Source organism: Garra rufa, chromosome 10 (genome assembly GCF_049309525.1).
Source record: "Garra rufa chromosome 10, GarRuf1.0, whole genome shotgun sequence".
Classification (NCBI taxonomy): domain Eukaryota; kingdom Metazoa; phylum Chordata; class Actinopteri; order Cypriniformes; family Cyprinidae; genus Garra; species Garra rufa.
In genome coordinates, this window is record NC_133370.1 from 44,619,640 (window position 1) to 44,644,425 (window position 24,786).

At 35.4% G+C, this 24,786-nt stretch overlaps 1 protein-coding gene across 1 annotated transcript in view; it reads left to right on the forward strand.

Moving 5' to 3' along the window:
* Nucleotides 1-23,981, forward strand: part of dpp6b (dipeptidyl-peptidase 6b) — a 59,781-nt gene extending 35,800 nt beyond the window's left edge. The window contains exons 8-24 of the mRNA XM_073848483.1: nt 1-98; nt 1,759-1,885; nt 2,163-2,201; nt 2,307-2,414; nt 7,804-7,895; nt 8,022-8,069; nt 8,145-8,257; nt 13,397-13,450; nt 15,168-15,266; nt 15,344-15,413; nt 15,675-15,869; nt 15,962-16,016; nt 18,404-18,521; nt 18,627-18,685; nt 19,233-19,305; nt 19,433-19,506; nt 22,451-23,981. Coding sequence (XP_073704584.1) covers nt 1-98; nt 1,759-1,885; nt 2,163-2,201; nt 2,307-2,414; nt 7,804-7,895; nt 8,022-8,069; nt 8,145-8,257; nt 13,397-13,450; nt 15,168-15,266; nt 15,344-15,413; nt 15,675-15,869; nt 15,962-16,016; nt 18,404-18,521; nt 18,627-18,685; nt 19,233-19,305; nt 19,433-19,506; nt 22,451-22,600 — 1,572 coding nt within the window. The 3' untranslated portion in view covers nt 22,601-23,981. The remainder of the gene's footprint in view (nt 99-1,758; nt 1,886-2,162; nt 2,202-2,306; nt 2,415-7,803; nt 7,896-8,021; nt 8,070-8,144; nt 8,258-13,396; nt 13,451-15,167; nt 15,267-15,343; nt 15,414-15,674; nt 15,870-15,961; nt 16,017-18,403; nt 18,522-18,626; nt 18,686-19,232; nt 19,306-19,432; nt 19,507-22,450) is intronic.
* The last annotated feature ends 805 nt before the right edge of the window (nt 23,982-24,786 follow it).

Sequence of the window (24,786 nt, forward strand, 5' to 3'; positions counted from 1 at the left end):
GCTGGGGAGGAAAACCCTGATGTCTATTTATCAGTGGTGAGTTTGAATGGCCCTTTACACACAGTGAAGATGAAGAAACCAGAGGACCCCAGAATCAGGTAAAAAATTGTCCAGTAACAACACAACAACATGCTTATGTGTTTAGATACTTTATCTGTTGCTTAAGAGGAGTTTATAGTGACCCCAGAAGTATTAGGACCCTTAAATTTTGTGCATTTACCAAGAAAATATCAAACCAAAGTGACATCCAGCAAATTATACTAGAACTAACTGACTAACTAGAACTAACTAAATCATTTTTGGGATGACAACCAAGTGTCACAATAATTTTTACCTTTATTTTGACAATAAACACTACTATTTAAATGTTTGGGGTGAGTAAGATTGTATGGTAACACTTTACAATAAGGTTTATTATTCAACTACTTTAGTTAACATGAATTGCATTAGCTTGCAAAAGTATTGTGTTCCCCTGATAAACTTTGTATTTGGTTGCAAAACTATTGCATTCCCTCAGAAACTTTGCCTTAGCTTGCAAAAGTATCGCGTTTCTCTGAGAAACTTTGCATTTGGTCGCAAAACAATTACGTTCTCTGAAAACTTTGCGTTAGCTTGCAAAATATTGCATACTCTGAGAAACTTTGTGTTAACTTGAAAAAAAAGTATTTCATTCTCAGAGAAACTTTGTGTTAGATTGCAAAAGTATTGCTTTCCTCTGAGAAACTTTGCATTTAATCACAAAACAATTACATTCCCCCAAGAAATGTCGCGTTAGCTTGCAAAAGTATTGCATTCTCTGAGAAACTTTTCGTTAGATTGCAAAAGTATTATATTCCCCCAAAAAACCCAAAAAAATTTGCATTTGCAACAACTTTTCATTAACTAACATTAACAAAGATTAATAAATACTGTAATAAATGTATTGTTCATTCATGTTAGTTAATACATTAACTAACATTAACTTATGAATCCTGTAAAGTGTTAACGATTTTATTAATATTTTTAAATGAGTCTCTTCTTTTGTAAATCAATTTACTGTCACTTTTTTGATCAATTTAATGTGCCTTGCTGAATAAGAGTATTCATTTCTTCAAAAAAATAAATACTTAACCCAAACTTTTGAATGAAAGTGTATCTTTTTAACAGACTCTGTAAACTAATGTCAGACTAATGGCCTGCATTACTTGACAAAAGAATGGCTTACATAGCTTTAAGGAAAGCTTTTTAGAGCATTTTTGAATTAAGGTAATGGACAAAATTTTCATTTCATTGTCATTTTTTTTTTTTTCGAACAAAGCACAATATAAAACAAAATATACAAAACACAAAAAATGAAAAACACCAAAGAAAAATCACGTCCCCAAGACGTACACTGCAAAATATCCAAAAAGGAGCGGGGTGACGCAAAAGTGTATTTTTTCCACCCCATATGCAATTCCATAACATTCCAGTATATCTTTTGATATATTACTAATATATTATCTGTATCTTTATCTTTTTATATATTCCTTACAAAATAACAAATCCACAATAACTTAAACAGCAACCAAATGTTTTTTATCCAAAACAACCAGTCCCCTATAATCACCCATCCATCCTAATTCAATCAACATTATGACCCCTCCAGCCCTTACAATCACTTATCCACATATCCTTTTAAAAAACTTTTTTAAATTACCACATTTACTCACAAAAAAATGTACACAGACTCTATTTGACGCCGTTTGAAGTGATATTTTAACCAGCTTCCCTCTGTAGGAAAGATTACTACATTACCATGGTGAAGTGGGCAACCAGTACCAAACTAGCAGTAAACTGGCTGAACCGAGCGCAGAACAACTCCATCCTGACATTATGTGAGGCCACCACAGGCATCTGCACAAAGGTACCTTCTGATATACACTAGCACAGACACTTAATTACGAATATTGTCCATATAGTCATTAAGAATGTAAAATAAGACAAATGAAAGAGAATTACGTCATGACCTTTAATTTTCCAGAAAAGGCTGTGAGGGTGACAGCGCCTATTGTTACATTCAAATGTATGTCAGTTCAATGAAAGAAAAGATTAGTCAGTGCTTCGGCTGTATATAAAGGACTTTGTCGAACAATGGGAGACATGCCGAGAAAAAAAACTATAATCTGTCTGTGTGTTTTCAGAAACATGAAGATGAGAGTGACAGCTGGCTTCACAGACAGGTGAGTCACGCATCACGCGGCGTCTCTGAGCGGAGACACGTACGGCGTGTGGGATATGTGTGTGTAAGAATGTTTGCTGATGGGAAAATGTGACTCTCTCTGCAGAACGAACCCCCGCTGTTCTCCAGAGACGGATACAGGTTCTTCTTCACCAGAGCTGTTCCACAGGGAGGCCGAGGGAAGTTCTTCCACATATCCATGTCTACTTCCCAGGTGAGCTGACAAGAAACTACACACTACTTATGATGGTTTAAAAATATAGTTTATCCAAAAATGAAAACTTGCTGTTAATTTGCTCACCCTCAGGCCATCCAAATGTAGGTGACTTTTTTATTCAGTAGAACAGTAAGGAAGATTTTTAGCTGAAAGCATGGTCCTTAGTGCTTCATGACTTTAACCATCATGGTCGGCAACAGATTATTTTGATAGCGGACCGTTCTGAAATAGATCTGTCATGACCAGTGTTGGGGAAAGTTACTTTTAAAAGTAATGCATTACAATATTGAGTTACTGCCTAAAAAAGTAACTAATTATGTTACTTAGTTACTTTTTGTGGAAAGTAATGCGTTATGTTACTTTTGCGTTACTTTAGCCTCGTTCAGACTGTCAGCCCAAATCCGATTTTGTCCATATCTGAATGGAATCGGATTTGAATAACTGACTGTCCACACATTCATATCGCAACTGTTTAAATCCGATTTGTGTGTCCATAAGCGCTCTTTAGTTTTACGGAATGTGCGTTGGTTTCTATGGCAATGCCGTTGCGTTGTTACACCAACGCAAAAAACACCAATAACAGCAATACAGTTTGCAATATAGATGCTGTCTTGCGATATGACAGCGTTGCCGTCGCGCTGGACTATATTTCGTCTTCTAAAGCAGCGGCAGAAATGCAGGAAGCTGGATTGTGTGACTTTATTCTGTGCTGCCGTCTCCGCTGGTTTCAAAACTCAAAGAGGTGCGTATACTAGCTGTAAATTGTTTTTTCCCACTTGATTTGCAGTTCGCAACAACACAAGCTTGTTTCTGTAAAGACGTTTGTTATGTTTTCCACAAAAACGTCTGACATGTTTACATTTTACGTGGCATGAAAACGTAAAAAAGCAGAAATCCGATTTGAATAGTATTCCAAACCACATACGAATGTAGCTCGAAACGGATTTGACCAAATCGGATTTTTATGTAGTTCGTTGCTGTTCAGACTATCTAAATATGATCGGATTTCAATCGAATTTGCATACAAATCGGATTTGGGCTGACAGTCTGAACGAGGCTTTTGAAAATCTGGACAGGGCTTGCTTGTTTGTTTTTAATATAAAAAGTTATATTTTTGGCAAATGTAAAAGCCTTTTCACACCAAAAGCCTCAGGCTTAGAGAAAAGTAAATTCATGTCTGTACAGTAGACCGCAGAAGAAACAATGTCAACTCTTCAGCAATAAAAAAAAAAAAAGTAAAACAAATGTTAGATTATTTTAAGTAATTTTTTCTTATTAGTATGGATGAATTGGATCATCGAAGGTCGGCAGCAAAGAAATAATAAAATGGGATTAAATACATAAAGGATATTTGTATTATTTATATTTAAATAACATATTTAATTATTGCAGGTTTGCGTTGAATTAAACTGTTTTGATTCATTTTAAGGAATACTGTATCTGTTTTTTTTATTCTAGAACTAAAGTAACATCTTACTCACAATTTCTCTCAACATGGGGACCGGAGAGCTTTTAATCAATAAATGGGGGGAAAAGTAACTGGCGTTAGTTATTTGTAAAAGTAACTCAGATATTTTCTTGTCAATTAGAAAGTAATGCGTTAGTTTGCTAGTTACTTGGAAAAAGTAATATTATTGCGTAACTTGCGTTACTTGTAATGCGTTACCCCCAACACTGGTCATGACAGCAACAGTTACTCACAATTTACTTAAATTTCTTTTGAATAAGCACTTGCCATTCACTTTCGATTTCATGATCACGTGCTGTCTGTGTAAAGGGAGCACACCGGGACATGCGATAAAAGGAGTTTTTTGTCCTATTTTTGAAACGGTTTCTTTTTACAAACTATGACAGTTATAATCTTAGGTTCTGATTATGTGCTTTATTCAATGTTAAATGTGTCTAATGTGAGTTTGAATTTCATTTTGCATGACATTTACAGCCATACTGAAAGCAACAACGGAGTTTACAACGGAGATCTTGAAAATAAATTTAAGCGAACATATGTTAAAACTGCGTGTTTTCCATGACAAATTTCCTTCTTTCACTAAGTTTTATCAATTGTTTTGTTTATTGGTGTAATTATTGTTTCGGGTTTTTCTTTCTAATTAACCTTACATTGGGTTAGTCACTCAATTAATTATCTTGTGCTTTGTTCCCACCCTTCTGAATAATGTTGCAATGATAAGGAGTTATCACAAACTAAGTCCGTTTAGTTGTGCTATCTTACAATCAATACAGTATATAGTAAATCTAAGTTAAATAGTTGCCTATGTTACCAGTTAAAACTTGAAGTGGCGATGAGGTCTTAAAATGTATGGAAAGAGTTCTAAAAAGGTCTTAAAAAGGTATTAAATTTAACTCCATGATTCCTGTATATACCCTGGAGTAATAGCTCACTACCAGTTACTAAAGACTGTCACAGGCAATTAGTTGCATTTTTTTATTAATTAATTTTTTAAATTTTGCTTTGACTATGTTCTGGCCCACCATCTAGCGGCAAATGTTTTTTTGGCCCGATGCCAAACTTTCATGCCAAGGGTTAGTTTATACAAACATGAAAATTAGCCCATTATTTACTCACCCTCCGGGCATCCTAGTTGTATATGACTTCCTTCTTTCAGACAAATCCAATCAGAGTTATATGAAAAATTGTTCTGGCTCTCCCAAGCATTATCATGCCAGTGGGTGGGTGTTTCTCTTCATCAGTCCAAAACAAGTCCAAAAAAGTGCATCCATCCATAATAAAAAGTGTCTCACATTGTTCCGAGGGGTGAATAAAGGCTTCCTGTAGCAAATCAATGCGTTTTTGTAAAAAAAAATATATCCATATTTAAAACGTAATAATCACTTTAATCTAGCTTGTGCTAAAAGTTGTACACGGAAGCAGCCCTGAGTGTACAAAACAAGGGTTTGTAAAGAAAATGTCAGAGGATTTCGATATAAGCCAAAAGAAGTTTTCCTTTGCTAAAGTAAGGAAACTTTACTTCTTATGCTCCTGTAAACAAACCTTTTTTTTTTTTTACATGAGACGCAATGCCGACACCCAACGTCATCCGCCCAGAAGGGCAAGCTAGATTAAAGTGATGATTATGTTTAAATTTTTCTCACTAAAACGCATTGATTTGCTACAGGAAGCCTTTATTCACCCTCCCGGAGCCATGTAAGACACTGTTTATTATGGATGGATGCACTTTATTGGACTTGTTTTGGACTGATGAAGAGAAACACCCGCCCACTGCCATGATAATGCTTGGGAGATCCATAACAATTTTTAAAATAACTCTGATTGGATTTGACTGATAGAAGGAAGTCATATACCTGTACACCTAGGATGCCTGAAATGGTGGGTAAATTGTGGGCTCATTTTCATTTTTGGGTGAACTAACCCTTTAAGAGACAAAAAAAGCATATCAAGAAGCACAACATTAAAGGAACCGTATGTAGGATTGTGGCCAAAACTGGTACTGCAATCACTTTCAAAATACTGTAGAACGGTGTATCCCCTCCCGCTCCCCCCTGACTCGAGGTTGCCAGCTAAGCTGTAGGAGTAGGCTGCTACAAGGAGCTTCTAATGGCAAGTGACGAGTCCTACACAGTAATTTGTTTTTCTTCTGTTAATTATGTTTATGCTTCACAAGAGATGTTTTGCGAAGTAATTATGTATCGCAAAAATTTACAGATGGCGATTAGCCAAATATTTCGTAAAGATGTACTGTAATACCACATTTCAGTCGGAACACAGATTGTTTTCATACCCTGCTAGTGGTGCGATATAAAGCTTTTTATGAACGCATTTAGCACGGCCGACCGCAGAAAATCCACTGTGTAGCCTACGGAAGCAAAGTTAGCCAAACATAGATGAATCTTACCTGTCAAGGAGAAAATTTGCAACGTTGGCGTCTATCTTCAAATTCTTCTCCGTTTTCAGCCGTCTCCATCTTTCAAAGGCATCTCCTATACAAATCCTTGTTTTATTTCGGACTTTGTCACGACGTATTTCGGATTCATAACGAGGTCTTTTAGGTTTCGTAACTTTATACATGTTTTATCCGACTCATTCTTAGCAGCAGCTGTAACTAACTAGAGCATAGCTGGCAACCCGTCTCACGAAACTCTACTGACTTCGTGATTGGTCGATAGCTGGAGGGTGGAGCCTCAGACCAAAACACAAAACGACAACAATAACATCAGTTGAGGGCTGCAACTCTCACTTTTAAATGACAATATCCTGACCGCACTACTGTTGTCAGTGATATAAGTATTTGAAATGAACATGATTTCTTAATGTCTAGTGACATGTCAGGGCCATTTTATGATTAACTGACATAAATTTCTTACATACGGTTCCTTTAATACCTATATCTCCTAACGATATATTGAGGCCTTATGAAGCAAAATGATTGGTCTGTGCAAGAGAACAAACATTATTTACAAGACTATTACCTGTAATCTATAGATGAACCTGATCACCAAAAAGAAATGGTTTAAAAGAATGATTCATTCATGGTGGACATCATTTCAGACCATTTGCCTAAATCTCTGATAATAATGTCGTAATTAATGTTTAATTTCTTGCACAAGCCAATTGTTTCGCTTCGTAAGACCTCAATATATCATCAGGAGCAACGTATAAATTTTTGTCTTGCCTGATGTGCTTTTTTGACTCTTGAAGTGACGGTAGCCATTGACTGGCTAAAAAATCGTTACTGTTCTACTGGCCTGAGGAGTAAATTAACAGCAAATTTTCATTTATTTTTGGGTGAACAATCCATTTCAGTTACCCTGGAAATCCAGAGGTCTAGCGAGAGCACAATTTGAATTGTCTCTGCAAGACACTCTGGCATCGAGCAATGATGCACGTTACTGCATTATGTAAGCAGTTCTGGGAACCAATCAAATCAGTGTATCTGATGTAGGCGGGCCAGAGGCGAGCTAAACTGAGAATGACAGTGCTGCAACATCCGGAATCATTAGTAAACAGATGAACACCAGTTGTTTGAAACGGCTTTGGCCGTTACAATGAACGAGTTAGACTTGGCTTTTCATATAAAAGAGGAACAGAAAACCACGCTCGAATCGTTCCTTTGCGAGAAGGACGTTTTTGCTGTTTTGCCGACTGGATACAGCAAGAGTTTAATCTATCAGTTAGCTCCCCTGGTAGCTAAGCATATGGGGTTTAGTGAAAACTTAGTGATTGGTCGTGGCGTTATCCAATTGCGTGCAGTGAAAGTTTCAAATGCATGCTTGGTGCCGCCCCTCGAGTTCGGCCCTTTTCATTGCTCGATGCCAGACCCTTAATCTTAATAGATTAGGGTCTGGATTTTTTCCAGGCTACATTTCAGTGTGTTAAAGGTAAGAAGTGACTTTCTTTCATCTCTTTCAGCCCAACAGCAGCACAGATACACTACAGTCACTGACGTCAGGAGACTGGGATGTGACGCAGATATTAGCCTACAATAAGGATACCAAACTTGTGTAAGCATGTGTGATGAGCAGCATTCAAAAGACCCAGATACTGGAATCTGTCAATATTATTAATAAAACATTCCATTATTCCCTTTTGTTACATTAAAATAGATATCTGTAACAATGTTTTTGCAGGTACTTTCTGAGTACAGAAGATGATGCAAGACGGCGTCACCTCTACAGGTAAGACAGATGACATGTGACACACACAGTGATGTATTGGGAAGCACTGCACTAATGACGTGTGTTGTGTTTTAGTGCCAACACCACAGGATCCTTCAACCGCCGCTGTCTTTCCTGTAATTTAAGCTGTGGATACGTCAGTGGGTCATTCAGTCCAGACGCTAACTACTTCCTTCTCAACTGCAAAGGTTTATTACTTTTTTTATGCACAACATCTGTAAATATCAAGTATTTTTTACTAGAATTATTTATTTTTCTTTAAGGGATTTTAAAAAAAGTATTTATTAAAGAGTTACAAGCCATGAACCAAACCAATCAGCTACGAGGTGAATCAAAGCACTGCAAACTTGGATTAGAGGCAAAAAAATCTGACAAAAAGACAAGATTGTGCACTTAATGGCTTTGAGGAAAAGAACAAGAATCCCATAAAGAATTTTACATGACATTTTCAAATCAAAAGCTATGCATTTTGGGAGCGCAGAAGATTCTATTATGTAATTCTCAGTGCTAATTTCCTTGTCAAGTTTCTCTAATTAGTCAATTTCTTTGCAGAATCCTAATGTAGCTTTTCTCCAGCACTTCTGCTGTTAGACATGATTATTTTAAAAAAATAAGTTGAAATTATGCTTCCATAAAAAAGTATGTCATAAGGAAAAGGATTAGTTCACTTCCAGAACAAAAATTTACAGGTCATCCAAGATGTTTATGTCTTTCTTTCTTCAGTCGTACAGAAATTATGTTTTTTTGAGGAAAACATTTCATTTTCTCCATATAGTGGACTTCTATGGTGACCTCGAGTTTAAACATCAGAAATGCAGTTTAAATGCAGCTTCAAAGGGCTCTAAACGGAGGGTCTAAAGAAGGGTCTTACCTAGTGAAACGATCAGTTATTTTCTAAATTTTTTACAATTTACATACTTTTTAACCTCAAATGCTCATCTTGTCTAGCACTATATAAGTCCACTATTTGGAGAAAATTCCTAAAAGAACTGTATTGTACTTAAATGAAAGGTAAAAAATGTACAGTAGGCCTATTTTTTAAAAGTGTTTTAACATTAATTTATATTTAATTCAGTGTTTTCTCTTCATACCACTAGAGGGAGCTCACCTACCACACTTGAGAATCAGTGAGATAGAAGAATTTAAAATGTAAACTTTAAAATGATTAATTGATTGTAATTGGTTAGTCGGTGCATTCTGCAGTCAGATGTTGTATAATTGCCTATTGTCAGACTTTACTAAATTGCTAAATTTTATACCTCATATCCTTCCATACATTATCGAATAGTCCACATTTTAGCTTATTAAAATAGATCATGCCACAATAATACCCAATTAAAACTATTAGATCAAAATTAATATGTAAATATAAAGCCAGTGATTAAATTATTTCTATTTTTTATTTCCAATTTTATCTTCTCTTTATGTAACCGCTCACTGTCGAGTGTTTGGCTCAGTGACTCAGAGTGTGTTAGTCATGACATCATTACCCCGCTGTGTGTTTTATCAACAAAAAAGCGTGGTTGCCATGGTGACTGATCTGTTTAGCAGGGTCTGTTGAGCACAAGGAAAGGTCAGTGTTTGTGTTATTAATTAGATGAAGTCAGAGCAGAGCCTTATGCTTCCTGCAGCATGACGCTTCCCCAGACCTCAGCAGAAACGATCACTTCTAGCCAGTTCTTGTGTAGCTAAATGCATCCCACCTGTTGTGTGAAATCAACCAAGCAGTGATAGTAAAGGTCTATTTTAGGTGCTGTATAATTATTCCTGTTTAGGGATCCAAAAAGGGGGTTTGAGTGCATTCATGAACTCCTGAAAACTCCAAACCAGCTCATCTAATCAGAATTTACAGTCAGAATAATTTGTTGTAATAGACTTTTTAATACTTTTATTCAGCAAGGATACATTCAAATGATCAAAGGTGATAGTAAAGTATTTTATAATCTTACAAAATATTTCTATTTCAAAAAATGCTGTTCTATTCATGAAATTTCTATTCATCAAAAAATAAAAAAGCATCATGGTTTCCATACAAATACGAAGCAGCACATTGTTTTGCAACACTTATATAATTAAGAATTGTTATTTTCTTATTGATTTCTCAAGGATAATGTGACACTGAAGAATGAGGTAATGATGTTGATGAGCTTTGTCATCACAAGAATTAATTACATTTTAAATGACATTAAATTGGAAAAAAAATAAAATAATATTTCATAATATTACTGTACTGTTATTTTTTATCAAAAATAAAGGAAGGTTTGGAGAGCATAAGTGACTTACTTAAAAAAAACAATTAAAAAAAACGTATTAATTGTAATGTACACTTATTCTTGGGGCAGCCGTGGCCTAATGGTTAGAGATTCGGACTTGTAACCCAAAGGTTGCAAGTTCGAGTCTCAGGTCCGGCAGGGATTGTAGGTGGGGGGAGTGAATGTACAGCACTCTCTCCACCCTCAATACCACGACTGAGGTGAGTCCCTTGAGCAAGGCACCGATCCCCCAACTGCTCCCCGGGCGCCGCAGCAATGGCTGCCCACTGCTCCGGGTGTGTGTTCACGGTGTGTGTGTGTGTTCACTACTGTGTGTGTGCACTTGGATGGGTTAAATGCAGAGCACAAATTCCTTGTATGGGTCACCATACTTGGCCTCACTCACCCCCTTTCCTTTTCTTAATATTTTGTTTTAAAATTATATATGTCAACAGGTTTAATAGAAACTCTTTTTAAAAAGTACTGCAAAATAATGGTCCTTATGGCAATTTTCAAAGTATCACAGATTTTAATAATTGAAATTTGATTTATTTTTATTATTACTATTAATAGTTTTTATTTTAATTGTATTCATCTGTTATATTTTAAGTAGTTTTTTAATCATGAAATTTCTTTATAAATAAATATAAAAAAGCCTCTATACATTTTATTTTATTAATAATTCATTATTATTTTACATTTAGTATTCTAACCAAGTATATTACATGTATATGTGTATATGTGTATGTGCGGTTTTGGCTTTGTTACATGTTGCATGGAACCAGACATTTAATTAATGTCACAAGATTGAAGGTTGTTCTGGCAAAAAATCACCTACTTATGACACAGCTACATATAAAGGGTTTTTACGAGCCAGTTAAAGATGCATTTTACCTGAAATAGTTTACTACAATTATTGAATATTTCACAAACATAATAACTTACAGAATATATATATATATATATGCTCAAATACACAGGACAGCCCAGCATGTTTTTCTGAGAATACTTGAATATATGGGCCATTCTACAGAATTGGTTCAAAGTCAGAGTTGGAAACATTTAAAAAAAAAAAAAAAAAAAAAATTTGTATGCAAATTGTGGTACACATTTCTAGTAACTTTGCATTGGTAGCAACCACATAACATTACGGAATTTTAACCCATATACTAAAACACTACTAAAACACTATTACATAACGGTACTAAAATGTAGTTTATTTCCCCTAAATAAAAGATTATGTGTTCCCTTTTGTCAATACCAAAACATTGATAACATGTTTCAGTTATGACTGTTACAGTAGTGACAATTTTATGAGATAACACCCAAAAAACAAAGATGTCACTACTGACTGTACGTGACTGTTTCGGTAGTTACAATTTTAGATACTATTGAAGCTACACTCTTAAAAATAAAGGTGCTTTAAAAGGTTCTTCACAGCGATGCCACAGAAGAACCATTTGTGGTTCCACAAAGAACCATCTCTTTCTTACCTTTTTATAATCTGAAGAACCTTCTTTTGCCACAAAGAACCTTTTGTGAAACAGAAAGGTTCTTCAGATGGTAAAGGTTCTTTATGGAGCCATAAAGGTTCTTCTATGGCATCGTGAAGTACCTTTATTTTTAAGAGTGTAGCTCAAAGATGCTAATCAGCACATGGTTAGCTAGCACAGTTCTGAACAGTTGTACAGAAACAAAAACTAAATGTTATGGAAAAACTCCTAAAAAAGTGTGTTTAATTATAAGAAAATGGTGTTCGGTAGTGACTTTCTTTAAAGTTACACACAGATTTTTCATACTTTTTGGGCCTATCTACTCACCTTGTAGCCATGTGAGTGTCACAAATATTAAAATCAGTCTCAGTCAATGGACTAAAACATGCATTGTTTCGGTAGTGACATAAAAATGCGGGACACATTTTTTAAAATAAAGTTTCATAATTTACAAGAAAATATAAAATAAATATTTTTGTGAACAATGGAATAAAATGCAAAAATTATTTCAATATCATTTTCATAAGTTGAAATTTAGGGATTGGGGTTGAAAGTACAATTGAAAGTACCTAATAATGATTTTATATATATCAAGCTTACTGATCATTTACTGATCGTTTAATCCCAAAATTGTCCCAGACATGAAAATATCCAAATGGTGTGTCATTAGTAACCCTTTGAAATAATCAATAATTGTTTTTTTGAATTTTTTGGGGGGAAAAGTGTGTGAAAAATTGTGTTTTTGGTCAGTCACAATTGTCGGTACTGAATTAACATATTTCTGCAGTCATAAAAACTGTTATATATTAAACTCTTTGATCACATTCTAGGGTTACTATTATGCATAAAAAAAACCTTATACAACAATGATAGGAACACTTAGATAAAAGACAAAAATATGCATCCATCAACATATTTCAAAATTGTTACTTTTTTGTACAATTTAACATCAAATTTTTATATTAACATTTGCTTTTTTAATTTAGTGCAATAATTTGTCATTGCAACATTTTAGTCTGATTTTCACTAACAACTGCAATTGGATTTATATTGTATACCTAAGTTCACTGTTTTCCCACCGCTCACTATTGTGACCATCAACATGTTTATTCATTTTATGACAACACATAACAAAACTGAATATATGTGAATTCATATATTGATACTAGACACCTTAAAGATAATGTGTACCAAAAATCTTTGTCATATCTTTAGTTTAACATACTTTACTAGCCTTTAGTTTTGGAGCTTTGATGCAGCCATAATCTTCTCAAGGTGCAAACAGGAAATAAACTGCTCTGGTCATGTGACAATTTGCACTAATCATGTGAAACTGCACATATTTATTTGAGACCTTTTATTTTTTTCTATATTTGCAGGAAGTGCACTAAAACATCAGTCAGTAAGGATTTTAGAGCTTTATAAATAAAAACATTTTACGGTCACAATAGGGATTAAATGGGTTGATCGCTTTTTAAATATGTTTTTTGATTGTGGAATAGCACTTTGCACCAATTCTGTAGAATGGCCCATATATGCTGTCAGATACTAAATCTTCAGCTCTTATGTTTTTTGCTTGCAGGTCCCGGTGTGCCCCACACAGCCGTGTACAGCACCAGAGACGGAGAGTATGAGAGTGAGTCCTCAGTTTGTTACTGCATTTAAACATTATCAGCAGGTACAGACACACGATCGCATTTACTTTATCTGCTCCGCACCCAAGAGCTTGTTTTACTGGAAAGGTATTCCTCACCCAGAGGACATGATAGAATCCCTAGATATGTGCTTTATCAGCGGTGTTCGGGGGTTCAATGTGCTTAAAGATAAACGCTACAACACCACAACTGTAAGATAAACATTTATCTAATTGCGTCAGATGAATTGTTCGAACACCATGTCCTCGGATTCTCTTCCGTAAGAGTGTGAGCCGAAGACAATGGAGAACGGGTGTGTGCCAAGCATAATTAGAAACGATTATCATCAGCCTCTTGGGGAAAAAGAGGAAGCAAGACAAAATAGACTGATCCCTTGCTACTCACTGTTGTGATTCACAGCAAAAAAAGTGTTTATTTTGAAGCTCATATTAATATTAACTGTATTTTTACACCAAGAGGTCAGGGTTTAGCTGGTTAGCATGACCTTGTTAGCCCCTGCTGGTAATTGTTGGAAATCAATTATTAGGATATTAAGTAAAGATCATGTTCCAGGAAGATATTTAGTACATTTCCTACCGTAAATATATCAAAACTTTGCATTTAGTTGTTTAAAAGGGACAGCAAAGACATTTACGTTTCTACGAAAAGGTTTCTGTTTAAAAAAATTATATTTTTCTATTCATCGCAGAATCCTCATAAACATTAGTATGGTTTACACAAAAATATTTCTAAGCACAAGTGTTTTTAACTTAAAGTTTTTTTGTTTTGTTTTTTGCTTTTTTGACAGAAGTAATGATTGAAGTAATGAATAAATTACATTTTAATATATATTTAAATAGAAAATAGTTATTTCTAATTGTAAAAAATATTTCACAATATTAGTGATTTTTTTTACTTTAAAAAAGCCTGCATTTATTTGATCCAAAATACATCAAAACAGTAACAATTTTAACTATTTTTACTATTTAAAATAACAAATTTCTATTTTAATATTTTTTAAAATGTTATTTATTCCTGTGATTTCAAAGAGTTTTTAGCATCATCAGTCACGTGATCCTTCAGAAATCTTTCTAATATTCTGATTTGCTGCTCAAAAAAACATGTAGTATTATTATTATTATTATTATTATTATTATTATTATGTTGAAAACAGCTGAGTAGAATTTTTTCAGGTTTCTTTGATGAATGGAAAGTTCAGAAGAGAAGCATAGAAATCTTTTGTAACATTATAAATGTCTTTATCATCACTTTTGATCAATTTAAAGCATCCTTGCTAAATAAAAGTATTCATTTCTATCATGAGGAAAAAAAATTTTCTTAAACAGCAAATCAAATGATTTCTGAAGGATCACGTGACACTGAAAACTGGAATGATGATGCTGAAAATTTAGATTTGATTACAGGAATACATTCAAATATATTCAAATAGAAAACAGTTATTTTAAATAGTAAAAAATATTTTACAATTTTACTGTTTTTTCTGTACTTTGGATCAAATAAATGCAGGCTTGCTGAGCAATAGAGAGTAGAGACATCTTTAAAAAACAAAAAATCTAAAGACTGGTAGTGTAAATGCAGCTTTGGTGAGCATAAGAAACCTTCAAAAATCTTACAGACCCCAAACTAGTGTGTATTTTGTAGTAGCTAAATATACCTCTCTGACCATCTACTGTATGTGCTTTACTCTATTTCCCTCAGAGCTGCTGGATGTGGAGCTCAATGAGCAGTTAAACACCACCGTGAACAACACGCAGATGCCCAAAATAGAGTACAAAAAGATCAACATAGATGATTACTGTGAGTATCTTACAGCAAACAGTTTTCATGAAGCTGATGATTTTCAAAGCACAGTAACTTTACCATCATTTGCACAGGTCTCAACATGCAGATCCTGAAGCCAGCAGGGTTTATAGAAACGTCTCACTACCCATTACTGCTGCTGGTGTAAGTGATTCAATCACAGAGAATAACCTTTGTTGATCTTCAGAGCACAAATTAAGATTTTTCTAAATCTGATTTCTTTATTATTATTTTTTGGGGGTGTATTGGGGGTGAAATGTGATCATATCATTCACCCAGTGAATGAAATAAAAAAACAGACACTTAGTTTTGATACAGTGAATTTATTGTAATACTGTTTCGAGACATTTATTTGATCAGATGTCCCTCCAGCATGGTTCTGACGCTTTTGATTCTCTCTGGTAGGGACGGCACCCCCGGTGGTCAGATGGTGACGGAGCAGTTCCAGGTGGACTGGACCACAGTGCTGGTCAGCTCCTTCAACACCATAGTCATGCGTCTGGACGGCCGTGGCAGTGGCTTTCAGGGCACAAACCTCCTCCACCGTGTCAAGAAGAAACTAGGAGAGTTTGAGGAGAGAGACCAGCTGGAAGCTCTGAGGTAAGATCATCCACTACACGGAAACTAAAGCTGCAGCAGTGCTGAAAGAACACTTTACTTCACTCTTATATCTCTTCTTTGATTCTTTGCAGAGTGATATCACAGCTATCATATATTGACAGCTCAAGAATTGGAGTTTATGGAAAGGTGAGTTTGCTTGGTGACTGTTGGGGAATGAATGACTACAAATAGTGTACAGTTGTAGTTTACATGAGTTTACATACACCTTGCAGAATCTGAAAAATGTGAATAATTTTACCAAAATAAGAGAGATCATACAAAATGCTTGATATATTTTATTTAGTACTGACCTGAATAAGATATTTCAAGTAAAAGACGTTTGCATAGGGTCAACAAAAAATAATAATAATAATAATAGTTATAATAATAGTTTAATAATATCCTAATACTGTGTTGTTACCTGAATGATCCACAGCTGTGTTTTTGTTTTGTTTAGTGATAGTTGTTTATGAGTCCCTTGTTTGTCCTGAACGGTTCCCTTCAGTCCTTCAGGTCCCACAAATTATTTGTTTTTTCAGCATTTTTTTTTTTTTTTGTATTTGAACCCTTTTAACAATGACTATATGATTATAAGCTCAATCTTTTACACTGAGAACAACTGAAGGACATGCAACTATTACAGGAGGTTCAAAACTCACTGATGCTCCAGAAGGAAAAACGATGCATTTGGAGCCAGGGGTGAAAACTTTTTGAATTTGAAGATAAGGGTACTTTTAACTTATTTTGTCTTCTGGGAATGTATCTTCTGTAGCTTCTGGAGTGCAGTACGAAATGAAAAAAAAAAAATTGTTGGAAAGGGTTCAAATACACAAAAATGCTGGAATACCAAAGAATTTGTGGGACCTGATGGATTTTTCTGAAGAACAGCAGGCAGTTTAACTGTTCAGGACAAACAAGGGGCTCATAAACAACTCTACACAAAAAAAAAAAAAAAACACAGCTGTGGATCATTCAGGTAACAACAGTATTAAGAATCAAGTGTTTGTAAACTTTTGAACGGTGTCATTTTTATAAATTCACCATTATTTTCTCTTGTGGACTATATGTAAACATCTTTTATGTTAAATATCTTATTCAGGTCAGTACTAAATAAAAAATAGCATGCATTTTGTACGATCCCTCTTATTTTGGTAAAATAATTAACATTTTGCAAGGTGTATGACTCCAAGAAGCAGTGAGGTAGCATGACAAAATGCTTTCATTTATATATTACTGTAGTTTTGAATTAGCTTTCAATTTTATATCCTCAGTTTTCATTATAATATGTATGTTACTATTTAGGTTTAATTTATTTTATTAAGTTAATTTTATTTAAGATTTTTATTATTTCAAAGTTTTTTGAATTTTATAAAAAACTTTTTAATTTATATTGAAATCTTATTTGAGCTATATTTCAATGATCAAAAATAGTTTTAGTTTACTCTAAATATACTGTAAATACTATAATAACTCTTACTATAATACTATTAATTATCGTCATCTATCATTTTCAAAACTGATTTAATAAATATCAGTTATTGGTCTACCTGATCTGTAATAATCGGCATCAGCCCTGAAAAACACATATCGGTCAACCCCTAATAACATTCAATGATGAGTCATTCAAAATAAATCTAGAAACACATTAACCCCGAGTATTAAGACTTGAATAGCTTAATATTACGTAAATAATGTCTCTTACTGAAATATGTAGTACACATCCTTTTATACATCGTTTTATACATATTTTATATGATGGCGGACACCATTATTTCAGTTACGTGAAATGGTTGCACTCGGTGAGCTACTAGCACTAACATTTGCTATTTTTACCACAACACAACTTGGAATAAATTAAATACTGATACTATGCCGCATTGTGCTGCTTTTGGTTGTAATTTTCAGTTGAAGGTCATCTTCACTGCTTTTCTAGCGACAAGAAGTGGAGAAAAGAATGGGAAGATGCTTGTGGACGAATAAAACTTCCTAAAGACCTGCATCTTTGTTCTTTCCACTTCAGCCCTGATGCTTTTGAGGCTTTTAGTAGACCACAGCTAATGAAAGAGCTTACAAACGGCAGAGACAAGAAATGCTAGATCTGTTAAATGCGCCATCTGAAAAAATACAAGCCCATATGTAACAGACAGCATTGGAGAGATTATTTAAAATATGTAGTCTGTTACTGATTACAAAACTTAAAAAATTAAAAAATAATGGTGCCCCTATAGTCCAAAATATGTATAAAACAATGTGGATTTTTGAAAAGTAACAGATATTTGATGGGTTTTCTACTACATATTTCATTAAGACACATCATTTATATTATATTAAGCCATACATTTCTTAATACCCAGGGTTTCCTTTAAGACAGTAAAAAGAGTCAGTTGTCTTCAGGAGGTCTGTATTGCTGAATTCATATTAATGTTTTCAGAATTCTCTCTTTATGAAATTGTTCCATGTGATGTATGATTGTATCGTTCGGCATCATTTACAGTATGTTCATGCATCACTAATAACCTGTTTTGTCTGTTCAGGCATATGGAGGATATTTGGCGAGCCGACTGTTACGCTCGGATGAAAATCCAAATATGTATAAATTCAAAATTAAGTGTGGAACGGCCGTCTCCCCCATCACTGACTTCTCTTTATACGGTATGATGTCATATCTAATGTTTAATCAGACACGCCTGTCGTGCATTTATTAGAATAAAGACAATGAGCTTATTTAAATGTTACTCATGATTATCTGTCCCGCAGCTTCTGCATTTTCTGAACGCTATTTAGGATCACCGCAGTCCAGTAAGAGAGAATATGAGGTAATGTACACTGGCATAAAATGGTTGATGGTCAGCTTAAATAATAATCAAATCAAATTATAGTTACTTTTTTGGATTATATGCTTACAAATTATTTACACAATGACAGTAAACTATTCAGAATTTATTGATTCTCCCTAAATCTTTCAAAAAAAAAATTATTTTTAAGTTTTGTTCATGTGATGCAAGGATTTTCAAATTTTTTTGTTAAACTACTGTGACCGAATATATCTACTTGAAGTCTCCCTGATTAAAAGTTAATATTTCAGTAATTTCAACACATTTGCAAGTTCTCTGATGTCAATTAATGGTCATGCATTTTATTTATCTTTTTTTATAACAATATTCCCATTAAACCTATAAAAAGGTTGTTAAAAGTAATCTAAATGTAATCCAAAAGTAGTCAGAAAACATTACCTAAAAGGAGTAATCTTGATTATATTAGTGACTGCAATTTTCAACATGTAATTTGTAATCAGTAACAGACTACATATTTTAAATAATCTCTCCAATGCTGTCTGTTACATATGGGCTTGTATTTTTTCAGATGGCGCGTTTAACAGATCACATGGAGCAACTGAGGGACAAAAAACTCCTGATAATTCACCCGACGGCTGACGGTAATGCTTGATTTAAACAAAGTGTCGCTTCTTGTGCTTAATTTCTTTATTTTTTAAATACGTGCTTTTCTTTCATTCGTTTAACTAAAAACTGGATTGTGTGTAACATTTTTTTCTGTTCACACAGAGAAAGTCCATTTTCAGCACACAGCCAAATTTATCACCCACCTGATAAATGAGAAGGCTAATTATACATTACAGGTAAGAGCTGATGAAACCCCTGGTTTCATAGACGAGGCTTAAACCTAGTCCTACACTAAAATGTAAGTCTGAGCTGTTTCTTAAAATATATCAGTGCCTTTGTTTTGTCTCATGATGCACACCAGTAATGTTTTGTCTAAGACATGTTTATAAAAATGACTTAATGTCTTAATTGAATTATGGCCTAATCCTGGCTTAGGTTAAGCCTTGTCTATGAAACCATGGCTTGGACACCCTAGCACCTGCATAGTAACATTCTAAAAACACTTTGACACCCTAGCAACGTGCTAAAAACACTCAGACATTATTAACAACCACAAAGTAACATGTTAAAACACTCGGACACCCTAGCAACATGCTATAAACACCCAGACATCCTTAACAACCACATATTAACATGCTAAAAAGCACTCATAAACTCTTAGCAACATGCTAAAACACTCAGACACCCTTAACAACCGCATGTAACATGTTAAAACACTCGGACACCCTAGCAACACGTTAAAAACACTCAAACACCCTTAGCAACTGCATAGCAACATGCTAGAAAAACTCAGACACCCTTAACAACTGGATGTAACATGTTAAAACACTCAGACATCCTAGCAACCACATAGTAACATTCTAAAAACACTGAGACACCTTAGCAACATGCTAAAAACACTCAAACACCCTTAGCAACTGCATAACGACATGCTAGAAACACTCAAACCCCCTCAACAACCGCATGTAACATGTTAAAACACTCAGACACCCAATCAACTGCATAGTAACATTCTAAAAACACTGAGACACCTTAGCAACACTCATACACCCTTAGCCACCACATAGCAACATGCTAGAAACACTCAATCACCCTTAACAACTGGATGTAACATGTTAAAACACTCAGACACCCTAGCAACCACATAGCAACATGCTAGAAACACTCAAACGCCCTCAACAACCGCATGTAACATGTTAAAACACTCAGACACCCTAGCAACCGCATAGTAACATTCTAAAAACACAGACACCTTAGCAACACACTAAAACACTCATACACCCTTAGGAACCACATAGCAACATGCTAGAAACACCCAAACCCCCTCAACGTCGGCGCCGATAGCCTTGTGGGCAGCGTGTCGACATAAAGTGCCTTTGCGCTCCAGGCGTCCCGTGTTTGAATCCCGACTTGAGGACCTTTCCCGATCCTGCCCCCCATCTCTCTCCCACTTCGCTTCCTGTCATGTCTGATCTGTCCTATCATAATAAAGGCAAAAATGCCAAAAAATAAATCTTTAAAAAAATAAATAAATAAATAAAAACTCAACAACTGCATGTAACATGTTAAAACACTCGGACACCCTAGTAACCACATAGTAACATTCTAAAAACACTGAGACACCCTAGCAACATGCTAAAAACACTCAGACACCTTAGCAACATGCTAAAAACACTCAGAGACCCTTAAGAACCGCATGTAACATTTTAAAACACTCGGACACCCTAGCAACCGCATAGTAACATTCTAAAACCACTGAGACACTCTAGCAACATGTTAAAAACACTCAGCAACCACATAGCAACATGCTAAAACACTCAGACACCCTTAGCAACCACATAGCAACATGCTAGAAACAATCAGACACCCTTAACAACCGCATGTAACATGTTAAAACACTCGGACACCCTAGCAACCACATAGTAACATTCTAAAAACACTGGGACACCCTAGCAACACGTTAAAAACACTCAGACATCCTTAGCAACTGCATAGCAACATGCTAGAAACACTCAGACACTCTTAACAACTGCATAAGGGTGTCTGATTGTTAAAACACTGCATAACAACATGCTAGAAACACTCAGACACCCTTAACAACCGCATGTAACGTGTTAAAACACCTGAACACCCTAGCAACATGCTAAAAACACTCAGACACCCTCAGCAACCGCATGGAACATGTTAAAACACCCGGACACCCTAGCAACCGCATAGTAACATTCTAAAAACACTCAGACATCCTTAGCAACTGCATAGCAACATGCTAGAAACACTCAGACACTCTTAACAACTGCATAAGGGTGTCTGATTGTTAAAACACTGCATAACAACATGCTAGAAACACTCAGACACCCTTAACAACCGCATGTAACGTGTTAAAACACTTGAACACCCTAGCAACATGCTAAAAACACTCAGACACCCGCAGCAACCGCATTGGAACATGTTAAAACACCCGGACACCCTAGCAACCGCATAGTAACATTCTAAAAACACTCAGACACCCTTAGCAACCGCATAGCAACATGCTAGAAACACTCAGACACTCTTAACAACTGCATAACAACATGCTAGAAACACTCAGACACCCTTAACAACTGCATGTAACGTGTTAAAACACTTGAACACCCTAGCAACATGCTAAAAACACTCAGACACCCTCAGCAACCGCATGTAACATGTTAAAACACTCGGACACCCTAGCAACCGCATAGCAACATGCTAGAAACACTCAAGACACCCTTAACAACCGGATGTAACATGTTAAAACACCCGGACACCCTAGCAACCGCATAGTAACATTCTAAAAACACTCAGACACCCTTAGCAACCGCATAGCAACATGCTAAAAACACTCAAAAACCGTTAGCAACCGCATAACATGCTAAAAACACTTAAACACCCTTAACAACACCCTAAAAACACTCAGAAACCTTTAGTAACCACATAGTAACATGTTAAAACATTCACACCTTGGCAACATGCTAAAAACACTCAGACACCCTAGCAACCACATATCCAAATACCAGAAACACAATTATAAGTAATAAATATTGAACCATTATGTTGTCAGGATGTTCTCTCTCTTTCTCACACACACATATTCATAAATCAGTCATATTACTGTAGTAAAATGATTGGTACTCGAGTTGAATGAGTGCTTTGTTTGTTTGTCAGATCTACCCAGATGAAGGCCACTTCCTCCACTCGAGAGACTCGCAGCTACATCTGAGTCAGTCGCTGGTCAACTTCTTTGTGGAGTGTTTCAGACCCCCAGAGATACTGACCGAAGACAAACTGGAGCAGGACAACGAGGATGATGGTTAAACTCCTACTCAGATCCAGCACATGCCAGCTTACAGCCCAATATGCAAGCTCCTCCCCTCCATCCCACCCTCCTCCTCCGTCCCCATGGTAGTTCTGATGGCTTCTCCTGAGCCTCTGCATGGACCACGCCCCTCAAATCTGATTGGCTCATTGGCTCCAGGAAAGAATCTGAATAACTTGGTGATACAAAGAAGCAGTGGAGGTACATGATGAACCATTTCATACTCACAGCACCACGCAAGCAGTGTGAGGAAACCGGCTGGACTTGCGCGAATCGGTCGAAACTCTTTCGCTCGTGTTCTGTAATTCATGCATCGCTGACAGAAAGCTTTAAGAGACGACAGCACAATATACAGACGAACGATTGGCCGGAATTAAAAGCTGCAAATTTACTCAATAGCATTATTTTCCCTGCTGCGTAACGTTCTGATGAGTTCAAACCCGTTTAGGGCCTTTATTTGGGTATAAATGTCCTTGCTAACCCATTTGTTTCGTCAGTGTCATTGTTATCAGGCCTATTCATGCTGAATGACTTTGTGCAAAGTATTTATAAAATCATTTCATGTGTCAGCTGAATGTGGTGATTTACATCAAAAATAATTGGAGCTGAACAAGTGTGCATAAATCATTTACATAATTTTGTTCTGCTCATTTCATGAGGCTATTTGTTCCATCAAACGTGCTACTGTAAAACAGTCGCTTTAAAATCGATCTGTTGTTGTAACTATCCATATCAGCGTCCGCATGAGGGCACAATAGCATATTGTTCATTTGTGAATCATCCTGAAAAGTACAGTCTTAATTTTTAAACTTTTTTTTATTTGAGTGCAGCTGCAAATGTCTATGGATATTTGTTTAGTCACTGTGCCTTACTGGAGTAAACCTGCTTAAGACAAGCAGTCCATGAGGTAGGATGAATAATTTATGGACAAATTAGAAAAAAGAAGTTATACGTTATCAAAGAGAACCATGCCACAATCCTGCCAAGAAAATTTTCTTTACAGTCCTGCGCTCTAGTTGAGTTGTAAAGTAATCCAGTAGATTAACTGTGAATACAGAATTCATAGGACTAGCGTGTCTTTGGGCAGGTCTGTGTTTTGTTCAGGTTTTTTTTTTTTTTGTCATACGTGGTTACAAAGGTCTTTGAAGAACAGTTTGCATAGAATATATTTTCTTGCGCTATAATTTGGCATGGTGGCAAGATGGTTTCTTTTGTCTTAATGTATCTATTTCCGTGTTGTTACTTTTGACAGCTTGAATGTTCCTATGTGGTTCCACCGAATTTATTGTTGTAAGTGAAATCCTGTCTTGTAAGCAGATGCACTGATGTGTAAATTACTGTTTTGGTCCCTACTTGTGTGTACCTTGTACATAAAGCATTTTGAAAGCTATTTTGTTTGGTTATTCATTTTAAAGCAAGACTAGTTATTTATGAACAGCATGTTTATTACTAAATTACTGAAAGAGTTGTTACATATAGCAGAAAAAAACGCTTCTCAATATTACTAATTTCTCATTATTTCTAGGTTACATCCCAAAACTCTTCAAGCTGGCAGTTACTAAGCCTCTTATTGTGAAACCACAACTAGATCCTAGTGAACTGGCAAATTACAGACTCATTTCAAATCTTAGATTGGAGTTGTTTCTTCTCAATTGTTATACAGGTATTCAAGGGCAGGCTTTAAAGAATGACTCCACTTTCAGAAGAACAATTTCCTGATAACTTCCCCAATGCCATCCAAGATGTTCATGTCTTTCCTTCTTCAGTCTCAAATTAACTAAGTTTTTAAGGAAAACATTACAGAATTTTTCTCCATATAGTGGACTTCAATGGTGCTCAATGGATTAAAGCTTAAAACAGTTTCAGTGCAGCTTCAAAGGGCTCTACATGATCCCATCTGAGGAATAAGGTTCTTATCTAGCAAAAAGAAAAAAAAACATTTTCAATAAACAAGCTATACAGTTCAGGTCAAAGGTTTACACATCTTGCAGAATTTGCAAAATGTTATTTTACCAAAATAAGAGGGATCATACAAAATGCATGTTATTTTTTTATTTAGTACTGACCTGAATAAGATATTTCAACATAAAAGACGTTTACATATAGTCCACAAGAGAAAATAACAGGGCCATTTTTATAAATTACCCTGTTCAAAAGTTTACATACACTTGATTCTTAATACAGT